This window comes from Schistocerca piceifrons, chromosome 6, assembly GCF_021461385.2.
Source record: "Schistocerca piceifrons isolate TAMUIC-IGC-003096 chromosome 6, iqSchPice1.1, whole genome shotgun sequence".
Classification (NCBI taxonomy): domain Eukaryota; kingdom Metazoa; phylum Arthropoda; class Insecta; order Orthoptera; family Acrididae; genus Schistocerca; species Schistocerca piceifrons.
In genome coordinates, this window is record NC_060143.1 from 331490544 (window position 1) to 331515535 (window position 24992).

At 39.8% G+C, this 24992-nt stretch overlaps 1 protein-coding gene across 3 annotated transcripts in view; it reads left to right on the forward strand.

The window, feature by feature from the left end:
- Positions 1 to 24992, forward strand: part of LOC124802535 (vacuolar protein sorting-associated protein 35) — a 92886-nt gene that overhangs the window by 21018 nt on the left and 46876 nt on the right. For all 3 annotated transcript variants that reach the window (XM_047263390.1, XM_047263391.1, XM_047263389.1), the window contains 3 exons: positions 1700 to 1783; positions 7792 to 8004; positions 14819 to 14967. In XM_047263390.1, the coding sequence (XP_047119346.1) occupies positions 1700 to 1783; positions 7792 to 8004; positions 14819 to 14967 (446 nt within the window). The remainder of the gene's footprint in view (positions 1 to 1699; positions 1784 to 7791; positions 8005 to 14818; positions 14968 to 24992) is intronic.

Genomic DNA, 24992 nt, shown 5'->3' on the forward strand with positions numbered 1-24992 from the left:
ACTAAATTTCCTGTATACTTAAATACAAAGGGAATGGGTTGGTAGATTAAGCTTAAAGTTATATTGTAATGAATGAATCAGTTCATGATAAATTCTAAAAGGATTAGACTTCATCCTAGATAAAGTTACTTGATAGATATCCCTGCTTGAAGGAGATTCTCTTAATAGCAGAAACTAGTTCAATAAATAGGGAATGTACAATGGAAGACCAAATGAGCTTACGTCAAAATGTGAGGGGGAAAGGGTGGGGGTTGGGAGAGGAGGATAGTAGTTCAGTTACTTCTACACTGAAGCACCAAAGAAACTGGTATAGGCATGCATATTCAAATGCAGAGATATGTAAACAGGAAGACCATGGCACAGCGATCGGCAACACCTTTATAACACAAGTGTCTGGCGCAAATGTCAGATCGGTTACCGCTGCTACAGTGGCAGGTTATCAAGATTTAAGTAAGTTGGCATACCAATATAAAAAGTTAAGCAATGATTGCAGCAGAGGTGGTATAGGATGTGACACCCTCCATCCAACAGTTTCTGGCCTCCCTGTCCTCTGTCCTGTCACCTCCCACAATTTGCTGCCTCCCCTCGCCCTCATTGAGTGCTGCTCACTGCCAGTGCACCCATGCTCTGCCAGGCAGCTCCGATTCCTCTCCCTTCACCTGTTCCCTGCTATCCCTCCCACTTCTCTGCCCCACTCCAGATTATCACTCCTATTTTATGCATATCAGATGCATTCTGGCCGAGGCGGCTGGAGATAGTGGTCATGTTTGTAAGAGATGTGCTTGCTTGTGTGTGTGTGTGTGTGTGTGTGTGTGTGTGTGTGTGTTTTTCTTTTCTGAAGAAGGCTTTGGGCCGATAGTTTATTTGTAACAGTTTTATCATTGTGCCTGTCTGCAACTCAGCATATCATCTTTATGGCGAGTAGCAGTCTGTCTTTTCATAATATTGTTGATATTCCACTGTAACCTAGACATCAAGCTTCACTGCAAATCAGTATATATATGTTTTTTTTTCCTCCCCCTAATCAACAAAGAAATTCGAAAATCGGTAACCAACCTTAAAATTTATAATAACCAGATCAGTAAAAGTTATTCTGGCACTCTCCATATCAAAAACAAATGTAATAAATTTGCACCTTCTGCTGAAAGAAATAATTAGATTCAGCAATTCTCATTGGTTATTGTATCCAATCATCCAATTGACGACGACCAACATTAACAAATAACCAACATCAGCATGTGACATGAGAGCTGCAAACACTAAGTGCACAGTAGTCAAAATCCCTGTAGTTAACACGACAGTATCATAAGAGTGGAAAGCATTTTATCCATTCCACAATATCAAAAGCCTTCTGCAAATATACAAATACTTTTTTTTTAATTATCAACTATTATTAATTGTCATGCTAAAATTAACTAGATTGCCCCTAGTTCTAAAAGCAAAGGCGGCGGCGGGGATGGTGGTGGTGGTAATAGCATTAGCAGTAAACATAATTTTTCTTCTTCTTTGTGCAAAATACCCTGTACCTATCACTCTGCAGTAAAATACTACATTTGTATAAATTCTTGACTTCACTCTTCCTTTTTAAATGAAGGTATCATTGTTATGTTTATTACTCATACCTTTTTAAACTTATATCACTGTATATAAATAACACTTCCATGTAGAAATGCTTGATATTTGTGTTTTCCTGTTTCAGCTTGTGCTACCAGGAATTCTCGAGCAAGTTGTTAGTTGTAGGGATGCAATTGCTCAGGAATACCTGATGGAATGCATCATACAGGTAAGATTGAACACTTAAATCTACAGGACCAGATGGGAAAGTTAATTTTGGTAATTGTGAAGATCTCTACTGTTCGTAATAGTATATTAATGCTTCTGATAAAAATTTAATAACCAATTGTAACTTTCAACATGTTAATATAATAGGGGGAAACATTCCACGTGGGAAAAATATATCTAAAAACAAAGATGATGTGACTTACCAAAGAAAAGCGCTGGCAGGTTGATAGACACACAAACATACACACAAAATTCAATCTTTCGCAACCAACGGTTGCTTCATCAGGAAAGAGGGAAGGAGAGGGAAATACGAAAGGATGTGGGTTTTAAGGGAGAGGGTAAGGAGTCATTCCAATCCCAGGAGCGGAAAGACTTACCTTAGGGGGGAAAAAAGGACAGGTATACACTCGCGCGCGCACACATATCCATCCACACATACACAGACACAACCAGACATTTGTTAAGGCAAAGTGTTTCAGCCTGAACTCTTTGCCTTTACAAATGTCTGGTTGTGTCTGTGTATGTGCGGTTGGATATGGGTGTGTGTGTGTGCGCGAGTGTATACCTGTCCTTTTTTCCCCCTAAGGTAAGTCTTTCCGCTCCTGGGATTGGAATGACTCCTTCCCTCTCCCTTAAAACCCACATCCTTTCGTCTTTCCCTCTCCTTCCCTCTTTCCTGATGAAGCAACCGTTGGTTGTGAAAGCTTGAATTTTGTGTATATGTTTGTGTTTGTTTGTGTGTCTATCAACCTGCCAGTGCTTTCGTTTGGTAAGTCACATCATCTTTGTTTTTAGATATATTTTGACATGTTAAAGTGTATGTCAGTACAGTCACCAATTTATTATGCTTTGGGTAACAATAATAGTTTTTTTAGAGCTTTACTATGGAACATAACACTTCTGTGTAAGTTACCATTGCTGTGGTGAATCCAATAGCTGTAACTAAGCTTTAAAATCTCTGCCATATAGGGCTTCCACAATAGCTCCTTGGTGATCATCCTGTGACATTAAAATCTTTAGTTGTAAATAATGCCTTGTATAGAGAGAATTAACTGTGTACAGAAGAGATAATGCAGATGTCTGCTCTGCTTTTGGAACATTAAATCTCCATATTACCTTGACCTTTGAGATTAGATAGCCAGAGAAGAACTGGAGTGTAGATTAAGGTTTTTGTTGGTAGTGATTCATAATTTATTATGAACACTTGTATATATGCAGACACCAAATATTGGAATGCTTTATGTATAATTGTTGACCTCATTTATTAGTGGATGTCTTTCCCCACTGTGGTGCTCGCCCTTTGCCAGTATTATCTTTCTCATGGTGTTAACAAATAGTTTTGCATAAAATACTATATTTAAGACTGAGAATAGTTAGTTGTTTCAGCCACATATCATTTACATATGTTATTCTTAATACAAAGGGAGAGAGACTTAAAAAGTTAATTCGAACATGCTGTGGTCTTCAGTCCAAAGTCTAGTTTGATGCAACTCTCTACATGCTATCTATCCTGTGCAAACCTCTTCACATTTGCACAACTGCTGTAGCCTACCTCTTTTTGAACTTTCTTGGTGTATTCAGGCCTTGGTCTCCCTCTACAATATTTAATCTGGACACTTCCCACCATTACCAAATTGGCTATTTCTTGATCCCTCAAGATGTGTTCCATCAACTTATCCCTTTTTTTGTCAAGCTGTGCCGCAGATTTCTTTCTTCCCCAATTTGATTCCATACTATCTCATTTGTTATTCATTCTACCCATTTAATCATCATTCTTCATATTTCACAAGCTTCTATTCTCTTGTCTGAACTGCCTCTTGTCTACATTTCACTTCCATAGAAGGCTGCATTCCAGACAGGTGCTTTCTAGCACTTAAATTTGTATCCAGTGTTAACAAATTTCTCTTCTTTAGAAACACTTTTCTTGTCATTGCCAACCTACATTGCACCATATATTGTGTCTACTTCAGCCACCATCAGTTTTTTACTGACCAAATATCAAAACTCATCTACTAGTTTTAGTGTCTCATTTCCTAATGTCTCTCAGCTTCATCCGATTTAATTCAGCTATATTCCACTGCCCTTGTTTTGTATGTTTTGGTCTCTTATTGCTCATTTAATTCATTGTCATAACTCAAAAACAGTCATTTTTAAGAAAGAGCATTTGAAAGTTTATCAAGGGCTGTCATTTCAAGACATATATATGCAAGTACCAAGTTTGACTATTTGACAATATAAACTATTGCTGTAATAATGAGTATTGAATTTATGAAGTAGCCCACATGCACACTTTTGTCATTGTTGTTACAAAAATTTTGCTTAATGTACAACCCAAATCGAAATGTGGCATTCTTGTCACAAATTAATGTTGGTGATAGTTGTCACCAATGTCCATGTCTCCTTACGCAAACAAAATAAAATAAGGGAAAGGCCACGATGAAATGTTACGCAGTGAAATAGTACCATCAAGTGCAACAAAACATAAGCATCAGCTGTATACCGTTGTTGTTGTTGTGGTCTTCAGTCCAGAGACTGGTTTGATGCAGCTCTCCATGCTACTCTATCCTGTGCAAGCTTCTTCATCTCCCAGTACCTACTGCAACCTACATCCTTCTGAACCTGTTTAGTGTGTTCATCTCTTGGTCTCCCTCTACGATTTTTACCCTCCACGCTGCCCTCCAATACTAAATTGGGTGATTCCTTGATGCCTCAGAATGTGCCCTACCAACCGATCCCTTCTTCTAGTCAAGTTGTGCCACGTATTTTTCTTCTCTCCTGTTGTATTCAATACCTCCTCATTAGTTATGTGATCTACCCATCTTATCTTCAGCATTCTTCTGTAACACCACATTTCAAAAGCTTCTCTTCTCTTCTTGTCCAAACTATTTATCGTCCATGTTTCACTTCCATACATGGCTACACTCCATACAAATACTTTCAGAAATGACCATCATCAGTAATTTGAAGATGATTTCATTGCTTGTTAACATATCACTTTTTTTATGAAGACATCTAAAAGTGTGTGTAAGTCTTTGAGATAAATTTCTTTGCCAATAAATCCTGAAGGCATTCTTTCTTCATAGAAACTAAGTCTTTCTTTTCACAACACAGTTACTGCTTGTAAATATTTGCTGTAAGAATTCTTAAAAAAAAACACAAAGTGAACAATTTGTGGTAACTCTGATAACTTTCACATCTGTCACTTTCAAATATTTCAGCTTAAGAGAACTGACCACAGAAGCAACGTGTTTCACATCATAAAAAATTCTTGTTACATAATTTGTACACATAAAAGATTTGCCCTGTTTCTTAGCAGCTCAAATAGCAGCTATAAACCATTCAGTGGTGTGGTATAGATGGTCCAGCTCTCAATTGGCGCTTCACTTGTCTCAGTCAAAGAGCAAGATGAGCCTCCTTCATTCTGCGTGTCAACTTTTATAAGATCTTTGTGGGTTATGGATTTTATTCCAAGAAAAAGAACTGCATAACAATACAGCTTTCTATCATTCACTCCACAATGACTATTGGGCTCATACCGAACACAGCAGTCATATGCATTGTCTTGAGCTCACAAATAAAATGCAGAAACGTCTCCCTTTGGCAACTATGCAGCAGTCTGGATGTCATATACTGCCCCTGTACCACGGAAGTTTTCTTTATCATTTTTCTATTTTGCTGTGGACAAACTATTCTCATCCAAACATCCATCATAGTTCACTTTCAGCAGTTTCTTTCCTTGATAATCAGACTTCTCGTAGGCAATGTGCACGTTACACATAGAGCCTACGTAGACACAAAAAGAGACAAATTATAATCTTACATAAAAGTATGTGATGAAACACTGCATAACATCAATATGGCTCCATTTTTGCTTCTCAGATTGCAATATAATCTCAGTGAATATCAGCAAGTAACCTACTTCCATCTATAAAATGCCTTGAAGTATTAACTCAGGTGTATTGGCTTTTAATTTTAGGAATAGCTTCAAAATGCTACAGTTTACTTGTGTACATACCTGGATACAGTGTTTTCTGTTTGCCATGTTTTCCTCTGATCCAGCTTAAAAAGTCTCCACAACATTATTATGTTCCTCCAAAACTGTTTGGGACTGACTGACCATTGATATCTTAAGTGTCTAAAGAAAAACACACACACATTTTACAAACACAAACATGGTCAATATTCAGGGAAAAATAAAATGCCATACTAAGTTTTTGTGAAGTTCCGTTGCCTACAAAATGAGTATAGCAAAATCTAGGAACAATATGCTCCATTGAACTGGCAATGAATTGCCTCTGGAGTTCTTTATCACCTAATGACCAGTATGCCAAAGACAGTTGCAGTTTGCACTCATTACTGCACTTTGATGAGTACTGAAGCTTGCAATTTTCTTTACATCCTGCTTTAATGTCCCTCTGGGGTCACACCTTTACTTTGTGCGAGTGTTTTGTATGCCTGTCCAACATTTCTTCCTTTTTTTCAAAAGGCTTCTCTTACAAAGATTTCCAGCCACATCAGTAGCAATGTCAGAACCATCATCACTATTATTTCCACACTCATCTTTGGGAGAATACATTTTGTCACAAAGCAAGTTGTTGCAATCTTCAGAATACAAAAAACTAGAAGATGAAGTTCTGTTGTTTCTCTTAATTTAATATCAGTAAGGGCTAGCTGAATCAGCACTCTATCATGAGATGATGATGTTTTACAGAGATCGAAAAATAAATAATCTTGACCTATCCCAGCACTGGATGCAACCAATTGTAGCAACAATGTCGTAATTAAAAATAATCCAATGACATTTAACAAGACTTCTTTGTCACTAAAGCAGCATAATAGTAGTAAGTATTAAATTTATACCTAAAATTATTTCTCTAATTTGTAGGAATAATGTCAAAAGTTGAAATAGTACAAATAAAATATGTTTCCTGGGGGCAAGAATGTCATATTTTGTATAATAAGGGCAGACTTACAGTCCATATTGCACTGTGTCTAAATAATGTGTTATGCATGCAAAATTCTATGACATAACATACTTACCTACCTCATAACAATGGTGTCATGGCTCGAAATAGGTCACTCTTTATTAACCACACTAGCACATATTCCACACAGTGCCAAGGCCAAAAACTCAAGTGGTATGCAAAGAAAGGAAGGGTAAAAACCACACAGCTGTCCTCTGTGGCTACATTCTTGAATTACGGGTTATGACATTCTACCAGTTAAAAGTGCATGGAAGGCCTATTACACTGGTATTTATAACTCAAAACAGGCTGTTTTTGAATTACGATGTTGTATTTAATGAACATTATATCTTCCTTGTAAGACAGTCTCCATTCCATTCAGCTGCTATTCAGTCCTTTGCTCTCTCTTTGACAGAATGACAATGTCATTGGGAAAAAGCTTTTATTTCTTCTCCCTTAACCTTAATCAAATTTTTCTATGGTTTCCTTTACTACTTGCTCAACATATGGGTTGAATAACACTGGCCCCCTTCTCAGCCACTGCTTCCATTTCCTGTTCAGCTCTCATAACTGCTGTCTGGTTTCTGTACGAACTGTAAGTAACCTGTTGTTCCCTATATATTACCCCTGGTGCCTTTAAAATTCCAAAGAGTGTACTCCAATCAAAATTCTCAAAACTTTCTCTATGTTTATACTATAGGTTTGTCTTTTTGTAACTTGTCTTCTAGGTGCAGCCATATTACTACAGATAAGTTTAGCTGACAAAGTATTTAAATGTTGTGCACATTTATTTATATATATTTTTTGTGTATACACATTTATAAGCACATTAACCAATTTATAAATGCGCGCGCACACACACACACACACACACACACACACACACACACACACACACACGTACGTACGTACGTACGTTTGACTGACGTCAATACCATAACACTTATACCTTTTTAACATGTTTCCATGTTACCCCGTCACCTGGTATCAAAATCTGAGTCAGCATCCTTGTGCAAGCACTAATTCATCGCTTTGTATTTATTAGGTGTTTCCAGACGAGTTTCACCTTCAAACTCTGCACCCGTTCCTCAAATCTTGTGCAGAACTCCAGCCAGGTGTTAATGTAAAGAATATTATAATATCACTGATTGACAGATTATCAACGTTCTCACAACGTGCGAGTGAAGGAGAGGCTGCATTGCCCAATGATGTGCAGCTATTTGATGTGTTCTCTGATCAGGTTGCAACTATCATACAGGTCAGTATTGTGTATTGAAACATACTTAAATGTCACAAAGAGATTATTTTAGTTTGCTGTTTTAAATCATATCTGCAATAAGAAGTAGCCTACAACTGAAAATTTTAGAGGTATTTTGTGTAAATGATAATTTGTCAAAAAAAAAAAAATAGAATTAGCTGCTAATTACAGTATATTCCCTTTAGGTCAATGTGTTTCCCTTATCTTGCTATGTACTAGGTGCTAATGTTAAGCTGCATGGGTGAGCTGGAAATTTCTCTGTCTAGCACAGAGAAGGTGTTGACCTGAATGGAATTTTGTTTCCATTGTGTTAGTACATGTTTTGCAATAACGTAAGTCAAGTCTCAACTTGATCGGCAGAATTGTTCCATTCATACAACTTAATAAAATAGTTGTATTCTGTGTGTTTCGTTTAAAAGGATGAACTAAAATACTGTAATGCATCATCGTAGAATTTTTTGTTTTGGACACTTGATTGCCAATGTAAATTCATTCACAAGCTGTGTAAACAGCCCACTCCTTGTATTTAATCACTTCCAAAATGTACATTTGAATTCAACATGGATATTTCTTTATTTTTTTTTCTTTTCTTTTTTTTTATTTTTTTTCTTTTTTTTCTTTTTTTTTTCCTTCTTCTTCTTCTTCTTCTTCTTCTTCTTCTTCTTCTTCTTCTTCTTCTTCTTAAAAATGATCTGTGTGAAGGATGTCCCTGAACTGTCACAATAAATAAAAACATTGAGAAATGCACAATATGGCATTGGGCAGCTGGTGATAAGAGGTGTTTGAAATAGGTGACACTCTAGGATATCAGGAGCAGCACTGCACATTTACATGTGTAATTAGTTGTGTGGTAACCTCATACAAAATGAGTCCCAAAATTGTTAAATACACCAAAAAGTTTATGGCCATCATTTCCTGGGGTGCAAAAAGTTTGTTGCATTGATTACCTTGCAAAGAATTAAACAGTTAGTGGCAGATACTACAAAAAAGTCTAGACAAATGATATGAATACACACATTTAAAGGGGACTAAGTTACAAAAGAAAGGGGAAAAATTCATATTTTATCAAGACAATAAAATGCACTTCAACAATGGATATACTGACTGTTTGAAATTGGAACATCAACATTATTCATCAGATTTTGCGCCTTTTACTTTCTACCTTTTTCTACGTGTAAAGAAATTTATAGATGGACAAATATTGAATTCAGTGAAAAGACTATAGCAGTCAGAGATGCATATTTTGCAGACTTTTCAGAATCACTCCAGGAATAGAATGTACTAACTCGAAAATGGACGAATACCTAAACCTTAAAGAGAGCTACATTATGCACATTCAGGTATGGCAGACTGTCATATGTTCCTCTCTTATGTCTTTGTTGTCCTCTGGAAGCCTGGTCTTCACAAAAGTTCAACCATTTTGACGTATATATCTGGAGGTATGTGATATATGGTGGTAGCTGAAATGTATTCATAAAATGGAGGAGGGGAGCAAGACTTCATTCTGCATCAGAAATTATCCACAAACATGTGAGACATCACAGTCCTTTTTCTTCTTATTTTTTGTTTTAACTTTCAGGTAGTAGTGTGTTTGTCGAACTGCAGTGTTTTTGTAGAACCCTTGTACATATCTTTCTTATTTACTGTTAGTGTTACATACATTTCATAAAATATTTTTCATGTATTGTCTATTGACCTTTCAAATATAATGAAGCTAATGAGCTGAAATACGTTTCTTGTCGTTGGGTATTTCACCACAGTTGCACTTTCAGGAGTCTATGTCCACATTATTACACACACAGTCAGTACAGTGCACATCTACATCCATTCTCTGGCAGAGAGCCCTTCCTGTTGTACCAGTTATTAAAGCAGCTTCCCATTCCATACATGTATGAAGCGTAGGAAGAAAGATTGTTTAAATGTATGTGTCGACGTTGTAATGAGTATAACCTTTAGAAGTGTTATAGTTCATAATCAACAGCAAACCTTGGTTTTTAAAATCATGGGTCAAAAAGCAAAACGGTAGATTTTTCCAAACTGGTTTTTATGACTGGGTTCAATGATGGCACAAATGTGTACACTATGATTTGTACTAATTCTGCTTTTATAGGTTCATTATTTAACTTTTTATGACACAGAAGGCATTACTTCTTGATCCATCACTCTTATATGTAGTATGAAGCAATATATTGGTTGCCTCTTCCAGGAATGTACATTCTTCAGATTTAAGCAGTGATACACAGTGTGTTACACAATGTCTCTCTTGTAATGTCTGCCATTTAAATTGGACGAACATTTACATTATGCTTTCATCACTATTAGAAAGGAAGAGCTATTTAAAAACTTACACCACAACACACACAGGCCTTCTCTGTGCAACTTGTCGATCATTCCTCTGCTACCTTTTCCCCCAACATTTCAGCCTATGACTGCATTTATTACTGTTAGCAGTTGGTAAGTATTACAGTAAGGTATTTTTTGGTAAAATGTTACTGGTCTGTAATCTTGTCATTGAAGTGTGCAACACTCAACACATTTTGAAACATTACAGTTTTACATAGCCTTAACCTTTTTATGTAAGTGTTTTAATCTGAAATTGATATACTCATGTTTTACATTAGGGACTGAAAACCAATAAAGACAAGATTGCATATGAAATCATGTTTATTTAGTCAATTTAGTCATCTTCAGACCATAAAACAGTCATTATTAGTGTTCATGCCCATTACAGATTCACACCATGTTAAAATGTTTCTTACAATGTTAACAATGGTACATGACAGTTAAAAATAGCTTTTCATGATTTGTGGCCAGTACAATTGAACAGTGGTCATATAACAATGGCATTATGCCATTTAAACTTAGTAACCGACACAAAGAAATATTGGTTGTGTCAGTTACCAAGTTTTAACGCCATACTATCTTTGTTTTATGACAGTTGTTCAGCTACACAGGCTTGAAATGATGAAAACTGTTTTTAACTAAGTTGTGTATAAATGTGTATAAACTTCCTCCAGTATTTACTGAAAGACCTCTGACTCATCCCCAATGATTGCATTGTCCAGGAAATTGGGATCATCTTCACAGAGCTGCACGGGTTCTTCACACACCTCCATTTGGTATTGCTTTGCATCAGTCAAAACTCTGGGCACAAATTTTGCGCAAAACTTCCACATGGCCAAGTCATCTGATACAATCTCATGAACAACCATTTTCGGCAAGTCAAAATAATTTCAACATCAAACGAACACTCATTCACTCTGAAGTCAGTAACCGTTGCATGGGAGTCAAATGATGTTGACGGGTGCCCTGGACAGAAATTGTCAACGACCTCATGCTGGCCGCCTCTAAACATCTGGGCAACCTGTAGCTATTTTTGATCCTCCTGCAAAACTTGTCTCATAGTGTTGCTTTAAAGCTTTCGTGATCTTAAGTTCAACATGTAGAAGTTCTCGGAAGAAGCCATCCTAACCCTCCAAGAGCACAGAGGCAATTTAGTGGCTTACTGCTGGAAAGTTAAGGGTCCTCCTTACCCTCCTGAACCAGCCCAAGCACTCTACGGCGTATAATAGTGTCCCAAAAAAATCAGACACATTGCTTTCTGGGCACACCCTGTGTTTGAATTTTTTACTAGTTATGTTGAAAGGGGATGTGGTAAAAGTATGTTTGAGCTTATAGTAGCTAATAACAGTGAATTTTTACATGAAGCAGGAGGGGAAAAGTCTCATTTGGCTGTAGATCATGGAAGCATGCAGCAGGCTTCTAGTAAAAATACTGTGTGTAGGTTGGTACCAAAGAGAGCAGGAAGAAGAGAGTGTTGTTGATAGGTAGTAGCCATGACAAGGATGTAGGCCAGATGGAACAGGGTACCAGGTCACAAGTATTGTGAAGCTATGTGCTATCTTAGCCAGGTAACAGAGGACATAAGGAAACTGCTTAAATGCTTTGACAAAGAGGATCAGCTTATAATAGTAGGTGGAGCAGGGAAAATAATGAAGAATGCACGGAAAAGTAAGGTTAGCTTATTTCATCACCATAAAAGAGGATTGAGTAATAAGGTATAAGAGTTTCTTATCTGTTTGGGAAATTTAGAGAGTTATGAAACAATGACCTCCTATGCCTATTGACTGCCACATAAGCACAGAGTTGAGAAGTTAAATAAAATGTTTACATTTCAGGATCATACGTAGAATTAATATGGGAAGGGAGGAGTTTTTACTTACACAAAGACAGAACACAAGCTCAAAAACATTGAAACAGGTAGATCTTGTAGTTTCAGCACAGACAAGTGTATGCTTTTGTATTAATTACTGTAAAATATTTCACTTTTGTTACTAAGTATTTTTTCAGCTGTTGAAGATGCATAACGATTTCTTACTAACCTATCAGTCAAACTGCAGCATGCAATTAATGGTCTGTGGTGATTTCAATATAAGTTTTTTATGGTATTCAGATAGGAGAAACTATCTAGAAACCTTATTTGGATAACATTTAATCTCATTAATTAGGTTTGCAATGCAGGTGGATGAAGGTAATAGGATCCTAATTGATAATGTTTCCAGGGATGAAGCCCAGAGTAGGAAAATAACTGTATACTGTTTAACAATACTATCTCTGATCATGATGCAAAGTTAGTTAGGTTAAATAAGCTACTGCATTATGGGTATTGACACTCCTCAGTGGAAATCTACTATAATAAATGATTTTAAGAATAGTTTACAAGAGATGACCTGGGATGAAATTTATAATGAACCAAAGGATGACATAAAATTTGATCTGTTCAATGATAAATTCATATCATTGTTTAAAATTGGCTTTCTGCATAAGCTAATCAGAAGGGGCATTAAAAAGCCATGTACAAAACCATGGATCACTTGAGGGTTTAAAGTATCTTGTGAAAGGAAAAGGGAAATCTGTCTGTTGACAAGAATGAGTAGAGACCTTGCAGTAGCTTCACACTACAAAAACTACTAAAAAGCAATAAAAAAAGTTATTTAAAAAAGAAGGAACATGCACATTATATCAGAAATCCCTGACTCCAAGAACAAACTTTGTCTAGAAGGAATGCAGTAAAATGAGACAGAATGGAAGATCACAGTACAGAATTTCGTCACTATTTATTTAGATGGATGGACTAAAAATAATTACACACAGGTAGCAGATATGTTTAATAAGCATTTATTAAACGTAGTAGAAAATGTGGGGACAAACTGTTAAAGAGAAAAATCAAAGCAATATGTTGAACAGCATACCTCATAAAATTCAGTCATATGAATGTGTCACAAATTCCTCCTCCTGAAAATAATATACACACACTCTCAAAAATAAAAGCTCATCTTGTATTGATAATATTACAAACACAGTACTAAAGATTTGTTCCCATATAACAAGTCCTGTCTTAAATGTAATATCTAATGCTATGCCAGAGAGATGGAAGTATGCCACTGTTAAAGCCCTCTACAAGAAAGGTGATAGGGGAGATGTCAAAAACTACCAACCTATTTCACTACTGACAATATTTTCCAAAATTTTTGAGAGGGCTATGTATTCTAGAATAGAATCCTACCTGGGCAACAATGATTTCCTCAGTAAATCAAAATTTGGATTTCAGAAGCGTTGCCCAACTGAAAATGCCATTTGCGCATTGATTCCTCAATATCTATGAGCACTAAATAACAAAATAGGAATGGTTGGTATTTTCTGTGACCTATGTAAGACATCTCACTCCCTGAATCACAATATTCTTGTAGATAAACTAATGTGTTACGCCATTTATGGTATAGGCAACCAAAGGATAATGCCAGACATAACTAAAAGAATGCAATAAGTTGAACTTAATAATTCAACAATGTAATGTATAGCTGGGGAGATTCTTGTGACAGGAGAGAAATCACTTACTGAGCTCCAGAAGGCTAAGTCTTAAGTCCCGTATTGTGTCCCATATATGTAAGTGACCTTTCGTCCAATACACAAATGCAGAATTAGTTAATCATTCCAAACATACATAAATCAACAGAAGAAATGGTAAACAATGTTGTTAAGAGTATCTGGTTTCTGCGAATGGTCTCTCGCTCTGTTTTAAAAACACACATGTTCTCTCTGAACATCTAGAGGCACTACACCAAACTAACTACCTACTTAGGATTTGTCATTAATTACTATGAAAATAAATAGCTAGAAGTGATTTAGGAAAATCTTAATCTGGATTGCCAAGCAGAGCAAACTCCATCCTCCCGAATATGAGCTCATGACATGACAACTGCGCTGCCTCATTTGATTGGTCCCTGTTGCCCAATGTTGTTTGATTTACACACAGTTTGTTCCAGATAACTGTAATATTAAACATATTTTTGCTATTTATCACTGCACATAATAACAACACACGATGATGCCTCCTGTGCCACGAACATGCTGCTCTGCACCTAGAACTAACTCCAGTGTGCTTGTAAAATTAACTCCAAGTCCACAAACATGCAACTGTGCCCCTTGCATGTCTCTTTGTCCTCCCCTCTGTCATCCTGAGAACTTAAGTCAGCATCCCCATGCAAAAAATTAGATGTTTAACTTGGGAAGATTTACAAGACATTCTATCGTGCACTATAGTTCTTCGCACATGATTTTCTTATTTGCTCACCTCAAATAATTGTCATTGAAAAGTTATTTTCCTAGAAAAATGGAGGTTTTGACAAAAAAGCTTCTTGTTCAGAGCAGTTTGTGATTGACATAAGACGTTTGTATGATTCTTGTTGTTTGTAAGTTTTATATGTGTGTCCTAAGTGTTCAGATAGTCCTGAAGCATATATTGTATTTACAGTGCCGCCAGGACATGCCAGCAGCTGACATAATATCCTTGCAAGTATCACTTGTGAACCTGGCTCACAAGTGCTACCCTGACAGGGTGGACTATGTAGACAAGGTGCTGCTCACTACTGTACAAATATTCCAGAGGCTTGGTATTGATAGGTGAGTAATGGTGCAAAGGCAGCATATGGTGTCATGTAGGTTTCGTATTCCATTGTTTAATAAGATGCTTAATTGTGAAGTAAAGAGTGATAACAAATTATTTAATACTTTCATATCATTATATCTCAGTCAAGACTAATAGTAAAAATATCAGCTTAATACACAACAAAGATTCAAATTTTGAAATTATTAGACTGGTTTGCACCAAAAGACAGTCTCAATTGTAATGCAACCGATGTGCAGCCAGTGATTCTGTTTGTACAAGGCACACCTAAATAGTTATGTTTGGATGTTTTTGCTAGCTGTTCTGATTTGCTTCCTCAGCCTTGACAAAGGCACTGGATGTGGTAGCTATTCTGATTTGTTTCCTGAGCCCTGACAAAGTTAATGGATGTTGAGGGATGCAAATTCTGTCTTCATAAAAATTCAACGTAAAGTTACCACACACTAAGAGATCTCACAAATGGAAAGGCGTTGTGGTGGTGCTGGTTGCAATTAAAGTATGACCATTCTATCATTCGGATTTAGTGAAGCATTATCTTTTCGGAGAATGAACTGAACTGCTGTCCCTTCTCCCTTGGCCCCCTGCGGGTGCGAGCTTAGGATAGGCTCGAGGTATTCTTGCTTGCCGCAAGAGGTGACTAAAAGGAGTCTCCCATTTTTTGGCCTAATCAGTTATGGCCTCCCTTTTAAGGTTTGATCTACACACCTTTCAAAGTTATCCGAAGTGCGGGTCATTTGTGGAAGGATGCCTTACTTGGGGCACCATATATCCAGTGTGCAATTAGACCTTCTGCACCTGATATTGTCCTGGATTTGCAATTCTGTCTTCAATCCAGTTATCCGGGCAAGGGTGCCTTACAGCATACATAATCTACTTTCATCGTCCGCTGATCTTTCACCCCCATGACAATATTGGATGTCTCGGCACTTAATATCCAGCTGCAGCCAGTCCGTCGTTGTGGGGCCATCATGTACCCATTAGGTGGTAGCCCCCTGGCAACACAATTATTACATTGCTGATGCCTGAGCTGCATACTCCCCATGTATGCCTAGGAGTAGATACTAATCTTCTTGGGGCACCAGAACTCCCAGCAATGGCTATCACGCCAGATGGCCTTTGCTGTGGCTGAGTGGCTCCTGTGGGGAGAGCCCCTGATTGGAATGGGTGGTATCAGGACAGATGACCCACAATGAAGTGGATTAAGTTATCTTTTACTGGGGACCAAATGTGTCTAAAAAAGGGAAAGTCGAATTTAATACTGAGAAATGACCTCAAACCGTTCCCCTCCCTAGCCACGCCATGGGAGCAACGTAGAACTATGGAAGAGAGCGAGCCTTATTTGCCAAGGTATTCAGTCTGCAGCAGAAAGGATGAGGACTCCTTTCCAGCTACAAAGCCACTCTTTTTGTCAAACACCTGGAGGATGAGTTTGGGGAAGTGGCTGCGCTGTTGAAAAAGAGAAATGAGGCAGTCCTCGTTCAGACAGCATTTCCAGCCCACTACTGGGCATTGCTCGCCTGTGACCAGCTGGATGGTATTCCTGTGTCTGTCACCCCCATAAAAGCTTTTAACATGATCCAGGGGATTATTTTCCATTGCAACCTTCTCTTGCAGTCTGACAACAAGCACTGTGCCAATTTAGAACGGCAGGGTGTTTACTTCATCTGGCACGTCTATAGAGACCTGAAGACAATAGGGTTGCTACATGCGCCTTCATCTTGGCCTTTCACACTGAAAAGGCCAAGGTGCTGCTATACCGATGTGAAGTAAAAGCGTACGCTCCTCTTCCTGTATGGTGCTTCAAGGGCTGGAAATTCAGGCACGTCTTCCTACTGCAATTCCAGCACCACATGTAGAGACTGCGGACGTCCACTACATCCAAATACTCCATGTGCACCTCCTCCCACTTGTGTCAACTGTGGAGAGCACCACCCCCCTGCTCACTAGACTACACAGTACTCCATAAGGAGCGGAAAATTATGGAGAAAAAGACCCTGGACCGGCTGACTTACCAAGAGACTAAACGTAAATTTGAATGGTTGCACACCATTCGCTTGACATCTATGTATGCTGCAACTACGCTGACTTCACCCTCACTTGCGGTGGTAGTTCTTACATATCTGTCTTGCACAGTGGGCCCTCTGGGCTGCCCAAATACAACCGTCCCCTTGGTTGTTGGAGGCACCTCTTCTTCCATTGTCCCCAAAGCACCAGCTTCGGGAACAATAACCCCCGAAGTGCCAGAGAGGCCACAGCCTCCACCAGCTACTCTCACATGGAAGAGGTACCAAGGTCTCCACTAATGCCAAAGAGGACACTCGCCAGTAGCTGAAGGAGCCATGAGCTGCTGGACGAAAGGCGTCTTCCTCTGTACCTGAAGCTACTTCGGAGAAACCCTCCCAGCAAGCTTCTAACAAGAAGTGAGAGAGCAAGCAGATGAAATAGTAGTCTGCTAAGAAACAGGACCCTCCGGTGGCCCCAACACCACCACTCCATACCAGTTCTGCGTCTGAGGATGAGGTGGAGATTTTACGATCGCCTGAGAACCTGGATCTCGCTGATGCCTCATCCACAATGGAAATGGATACAAATACTCAGCCGATGGCAGCAGGTGATGCTAAGGCATAAACTGTTTCCTTTGTCACTTGATGCTCTCCCCAGCTACAGAAAGTGTCATCCTCCAGTGGAACTGCAGCAGTTTTTTCTCCCACCTGGCTGAATTAACTACAACTCTTAAGCGTTACACCTGCATTGTCCTTCAGAAAACCTGGTTTCCCGCAATGTGGACCCCACCCTTCGTGGCTATTGGGAGTAGTCTGTCTAGAAAACCTGTGTGCCCCTTCAAACACCTTTAGAAGATGTGGCTGTCAGGGTGAGGATGACGCAGGAAATAACCATCTGTAACATCTACCGCCCTCCAGATGGTGAAGTGCCCTCCCATGTATTAGCTACAGTAATTTCCCAACTCCCCCCCACCTTCGCTACATCTTTGTGATTTTAACACCCATAGCCCTTTGTGGGGGTGGGGAACCAAGGTTACTGGCCATGATAAAGGTGTCGAGCACCTACTAACTCAGCTCGACCTTTGCCTCCTAAGTGTAGGTGCTCTCACACATTTCAGTGTTGCACATGGCACATACTCAGCCATTGATCTCTTGGTTTGCAGACCTGGTATTCTCCCATCTATCCACTGGAGATCTCACGATGACTTGTGTGGTAGTGACCACTTTCAACTCTTCCTGTCCGTATCCCAGTGTCACTCATCTGGATGCTTGCCCAGATGGGCTTTTCCCAAGGCTGAGTGGGGCGCTTTCACCTCCACTACCACCATCCACCATTGAATCTCCTTTGCATGGCAACATCGATGAAGCGATCCACACCATCACTACCACAATTGTTGCCACAGCTGAATTGGCAATACCTTGTTTCTCAGGTTGCCCCCCTCCACCTGCGGGAGTCGGTGCCTTGGTGGCCGCCGGAAATCACTGCGGCCATTAGAGACTGTAGGCAGGCCCTGCAATGTCATAAGGGCCACCCGTCGGTGGAGAACCTCATTGCCTACAAACAAGTCTGCACCTAGGTTGGCCTACTCATCAAACAGTGGAAGCAGGAGTGTTGGGAACGATACATCTCCACCATTGGCACACGAACCTCTCCTTCCCAGGTTTGGACCAAGCTCCAATGCCTTTACGGCTATCAGACCCCTGCAGTTGTACCTGGAATTTTCATACCTGGAGCTGTATCAGCCAATCCAGACGTAATCGCAAAGTGTTTTGCTGAACATAAAGCTTCCATCTCTGTGTCTGAGAATCGCTGCTCCACCTTTTGTCTCCTCAAACAGCGGGTGGAACTAAAACACCTCTCTTACGCTACACACCACCCTGGGCCATATAATGCTCCCTTCAGTGAGTGGTAATTTCTCAGTGCCCTTGTTGATTGTCTAGACTCATGCCCTGGCCCAGACCACAACCATTACCAAGTGATTAAACATCTGTCAGCAGATTACCAACACCACCTCCTTGCCATCTTCAGCCACATCTGGAGTGATGGTGAATTCCCATCGCAATGGCGGGAATGTATTGCAGTGCTAAAGCCTGGTAAGGACACACTAGATGTGGTTAGCTATCGTCCTATCAGCCTCATCAACATTTTGTGCAAGCTGCTTGAACGAATGGCGAGCCAGCAGTTGTGTTGGCTCCTTGAGTCTCAGAGCCTCCTGGCTCCATCCCAGTGCAGTTTTCGACAAGGGTTCTCCACCACCGACAACTTGGTCCACCTGGAGTCTGCCAATGCAGGCCATCTGCTATATTTTTTCGGTATCTTTCAGTACTTTTTCCTTTCTGTTAGCTGCTGTCATTTTGTCTTTCAGTGTGATTTGAAGTTAGTTTTATGCCTTTAACTTTCCATGACTTCTTTTGGGACTGGTTTTTAACTTGAGACCTATTTTAATGAGGAAAAACAGACTGATGACTCCATAGTTTGGTCCCTTTACTCCCCAAACCAACCAACCAACCAACCAACCCTTCTCCTCTGTCATGTGTCATGCTATGAGGCCAACGTTTCTTTTTATTGTCATAGTTCTCTCGGCAAAAATGAATCTCGCTCCGCAAACAGAAACGGCAGAAACCTTTACCTGACAGTGCATGATTTCTCAGAGACATATATTTGAGCATTGAGTATGTTGCCTCCCCATATGTAGATGTAAAATGGCTCTGCATGACTAATATAATTTGTTATGGCAAACTGCACTGTATTAAAAAATGGCCATAAAATTTCAAATAATGTTTCCTTCTTTATTGGATCATTAGTTGTATGCTTGTGCACGAATTGCCATGTGTAGCGTCCCCAATAAATGGTTGCATATAATTTTCCTGGATGTTGAGATTGGTGAATGAATGCAACAGTTGACGAGTCATGGAATTGCCATAAAAAAACTTTCCTGTCTCTTGTTGATACTGCCTGCAGTTATGTTTGTTCCCAGGTCATAAATTATGTTGATGAGCAAATTTTTTGTATCGCTGCCAAACTGATGTAGCAGGAGTGGCATAAAGTTCAAACTGCCATCTTAATGACCATCAGATGCACTTTCTCTTTGCATTTAATCAGCGCACATGAACTGTGATCAGTTAGTAATATCATAAAGTTCAACAATAACAGTAATGTAAATGTTTGCTGTCAGGTGACAGCAATTACTTGTATGAAAATGTAATGAGATGGTATTTGACAAAGTATGTATGTTCAGTGTAGTGTAGAATACAGTGTTATGAAATACATCAGTTTGCAGTCATCGTATCTTCTGTTCAATATAAGTGTTTCATCCTTTTTCACAAGATTCTAGCAGCAAGTTTCTTGAGATTCCTCTTTGAAATGTAGCTAACAGACTTGCCAATAAGAGACAAGTCATCCAGAATTAATTTTCTGTTTGACTTACCTTCTCCATACTCACTTGTCATTTTTCTGTAATCTCATTGCTGTTGTGGATGACTTAGTATGAACTAATGCTTCTGAACACCATTGCTGTTCACCTTCTGCCTCTGTCTCTTGTGGACAGAGTAAACTTTTCTTTGAGCGAACAAGTGTTAGTTTCTGTCATAAATGTAAGTGGGTCAGTCACTGTAACTAAATAAAGAACAAGATTAAATAAATTTTTTTTTGTTTTTAGTTGAACTATGATTTTCAACCTTTTAACAGTATCACTGCCACTGGCTTTGGAAGATGAAACTTCTTGCTGCCGCTATTTGCAGTGTGCCCTTATATTTGCAAAACATTTAAGGCCAGAATAATCCAAGGATGGATCAAATTTCCATTTCATAGGAATGCGAATTAAGCAATACACTGCAGATCCTGACAGATGTGACGTCATACAGTACAGACGGATTGGTACCATCTTCGGAAATGGCACTATCGCCTCCCTGTGACTACTGAAGTTCACCAACTGCCATCTCAACCGATCCCTTTCCTACCCACCTTAGTGCCTACAGAGTGCCCTGCTGACAAAGGGACCATGCAGACTGGCGCTCTTCGATTTTCTTCATACTTATAAAATCTGAATATCAACATTTGGAGATAAATATCCTAAAGCAGCAGAATGAACTTCTCAGACTTAAAAAAACTGCCTTTGAATATTTGGAGAACTTGGAGTGCTTTGAAGTCTACAACATTTTTAACATTTTAACAGACCTGCCAGTAGCTTATTGTGTGGCAAATTAGTCTCATAATCATGAAGTCACTCGTTCAGTTCTCAGTAGGATTAGCAGAATGACGTTGCACCCACTCTTGCCTGGATGCATGCAATGATTCAGTTCAGTAGGGTGTTGTAAAGCTGTTGTAACCTCTTCTGAGACAAGTTGGCCCACAGCTGTTGCAACTGATTGTTGGTATTCTGGATATTGTTGGTATTCTGGATACTGGCACTCGATACTGCATCCAAGCTGGACCCACACATGTTGTATCATGGACAGAGGTTGGGATCTTGCTGGCCACTGGAGTACCTCATTATCTTGCAGACAGTTCATAGTCAATGTGCCATTTTTGGATAGTGACAACACAGACCTACCTTTTGATGGTGAGTATTGAATACTCGTTTCAGACACACATGCTCGATCTCTTAACCTTCCCTACCCTTACCTGTTACGCATTTGTTCATGCACTGTGCTGCTATATTAAACTCTGATTCCACTTTAATACGACACCACTCCAGGAGAGAATGGTACACCATCAAAGAAAGATCAAAATAATCTGGTAGAATCATAATACAATATTGAGGTCCTGCATCCTACAATTTGGTTGGCGTACATGCATTACAATAATTAAGCAAATTTACATGTGCACTTACCAGAATCCATTGAGCTTCCATACTGCGAAGATAGTGCACTTACCGGAATCCATTGAGCTTCCATACTGCGAAGATACTTCTGCCTCCAGCGGAATAGTTACCCGTGCATAAAATATCCATGCAGCAGTATCTGCCATTTCATTTCTGCTCTCTGCCATGCAGGACTTCACACAAGGATGGTTTTACGGCTTTTGTAATGGCGTAGCGCGTCAGGTAATCAGTGCAAACAATAATCCAGCTATTACCAGTAGCAGACGGAAATCGTCCGAGGAGGTCAATCCCAACACGCTGGAAAGGCGTTTTGGCTGGTGGAATTGGTATGATCAGCCGGGTGGTTTCTGAGGAACTACCTTTCTCCTCTGGCACGCTCAACAGTGCGACACAAAGTGACGGACACTCCTAAATGAACCTGGCCAGAAAAATTTCTAGCAAATCCTATCATATGTCTTAATAAATCCTAAATGTCCGGCCTCTGTTGTGTCATGGAATTTCTGTAAAACATCTAAGCGCATGTGTTTAGGAATCACTGGTAGCCACTTCTTTCCAAATGGATCAAAGTTTTTCTTGCAAAGTAATACATTGACTACCTTAAATTGTCTTTTCACATTCTCTGACCGATTTAAGAAGCATAATTTGAGTTATCTTGGCGTCCTCCTCCTGCTCAGCAGAGAGATCCTGGAGTGCAGCGAGACAGTCACTATCTTCATCAAAGTCTTGCACAAGGTTTCTCGAGAGACAGTCGGCATCTTGGTGTTTTCTTTCACTTTTGTACGCTATGGTAATGTCATACTCTTGAAGATGTAGTGCCCCCCTGCCAAGTTGTCCTGTTGGATCCTTAAGACTTGTCAACCAACAAAGTGAATGATGGTCTGTAACAACAGTGAATGACCTTCCATTGAGATACTGTCGAAATTTGCACATGGCCCAGATCACAGCAAGACATTCTCTTTCTGTAGTTGAGTAATTTCTCTTGGCTTTTGTAAGTGTCCTAGAAGCACAGGCTATAAACTTCTCTTTTCCATCTGAAATTTGCACCAGAACAGCACCGACCCCATACCCACTGGCATCTGTGTGTAGTTCTGTAGGTGCTCTCTCATTATACAGACCAAGTACAGGGTCAATCGTCAGAGCTTTTCGCAGCACATCGAAAGAATCTTGTTGAGAATCACCCCAGATAAATTTAGCATCAGCTTTTAACAACTCTTGGAGTCGTCTGGCTTTGATACAAAAGTCTTTGATAAAACAACGGTAATAAGAACATAATCCAAGGAAGCTTCTCACATCTCTAATACTTGTAGGAATAGGAAATTCCGTAATAAATCTCACCTTTTCTGGGTCTGGCCGCACACCTTCATTTGACACAAGGTGTCCAAGTATTTTTGATTTCTTTTACTCCAAAGAGACACTTTCTTGGATTAAGTTTCAGTCCGCCTTGTTGGAGACACTTAAGAACGGCCCTCAGTCTTTTTGTGTGTTCATCAAATGTCTCTGAGAACACTATAATGTCATCTAAATAATGAAAACACATTGTCCATTTCAGGTGACTTAGAAGATTATCCATCATCCGTTCAAAAGTTGCTAGTGCATTACACAGACCAAACAGCATTACCTTAAACTCATACAGGCCCTCAGGGGTGATGAATGCAGTTTTCTCAATCAGCCTCATCTACTTCAATCTGCGAGTATCCGGGTACATGTCCATGGTTGAGAAAAACTTAGCCCGCTTCAGACAATCTAGTGTATCATCAATTCGTGGAAGAGGGTAAACGTCCTTTTTAGTTATCTTATTAAGCTTCCTGTAATCAACACAAAAGTGCCAATGGCCATCCTCCTTCCTGACGAGAACCACTGGTCATGACCATGGGTTCTGTGAAGGCTGAATGATGTCATTCTTCATCATTTTCTCTACCTCGTCGCGAATTATTCAACATTCCATTGTTGACACACTGTATGCTCTCTGACTTATCGTTTGATGGTCTCCAATGCTAATCCAGTGCTTCATAGTCGATTCGTCTAATTTGCTCTTCACCTGTGAATTGAAGCCTTCAGAGAACTCTTGAAGAATGGCAAGTAGCTTCTTCTGTTGTTCCTTAGGGAGATCTGGTGATAGTCGAGCTATAAGATATTGTCTCGTAGTGGTAGCGCTCATTTCACGCACAGACTCGGCATGGGAGGTTTCTATGATGCTCAGCTGTTCTGTAATTAACGGCTCAGAATTCCTACGCACATGCATCTGCGGTTTTCAGCGACAGTTAACTATCCACAATTCAATGAATCCGTTCTTAAACGAGACAACAGAGGCTGGGATGACCAAGTTATCCTACAGTGGTATGCTTCTCTTACATTCCCACCGAGCGAGGTGGCGCAGTGGTTACACACTGGACTCGCATTCGGAAGGACGACGGTTCAATCCCGCGTCCGGCCATCCTGATTTAGGTTTTCCGTGATTTCCCTAAATCGCTCCAGGCAAATGCCGGGATGGTTCCTCTGAAAGGGCACGGCCGACTTCCTTCCCCATCCTTCCCTACTCCGATGAGACCGATGACCACGCTGTCTGGTCTCCTTCCCCAAACCAACCAACCAATCTTACATTCCACTAAAAGATCCGTGGGTTGATGCATGGCATGGTACATGACAGGTACCTTTCTAGTGTTGACTGTGGAAATGATCACTTCATCCAGCACACACAGTCTCCACACACACGGATGCACGTCTTCCTGTCCACAGTATCTCATCTCGTCTAGGAGAATCTTCGAGCGACCACAGTCTATAATTGCCTGAGAAGCTTTCAAACAGTCTCATCCGAGAATGACATCATGACCACACTCTTGTAAGACGATGAATTCTAAGGGCTGTGTATGGCCACTTATACCCACACGAATGGTACATCTTCCTGTAGGTTTTACATATTTCCCATTAGCCACCTTCAGCAGAGATGTTTCGTTGTCGACGAATACGGTTTTCTGCAACTGGCGACGGTACTTCTCCGAAATGACCGAATATGATGCTCCAGAGTCCACAAGAGCTTGGCCTGGTCAGCCTTCCATGAGAATACCGACGTAGTTTCCTATCATTTTTGTAGTGATCGACGGGGGAGGAGTTTTCTCTTTGGTGGTCTCACCTCCAAGGAAGGTTGCACCCTTTAGTTTCCCAGGCTGCGGCGGCTAGATGATCAGATGGAGCTTC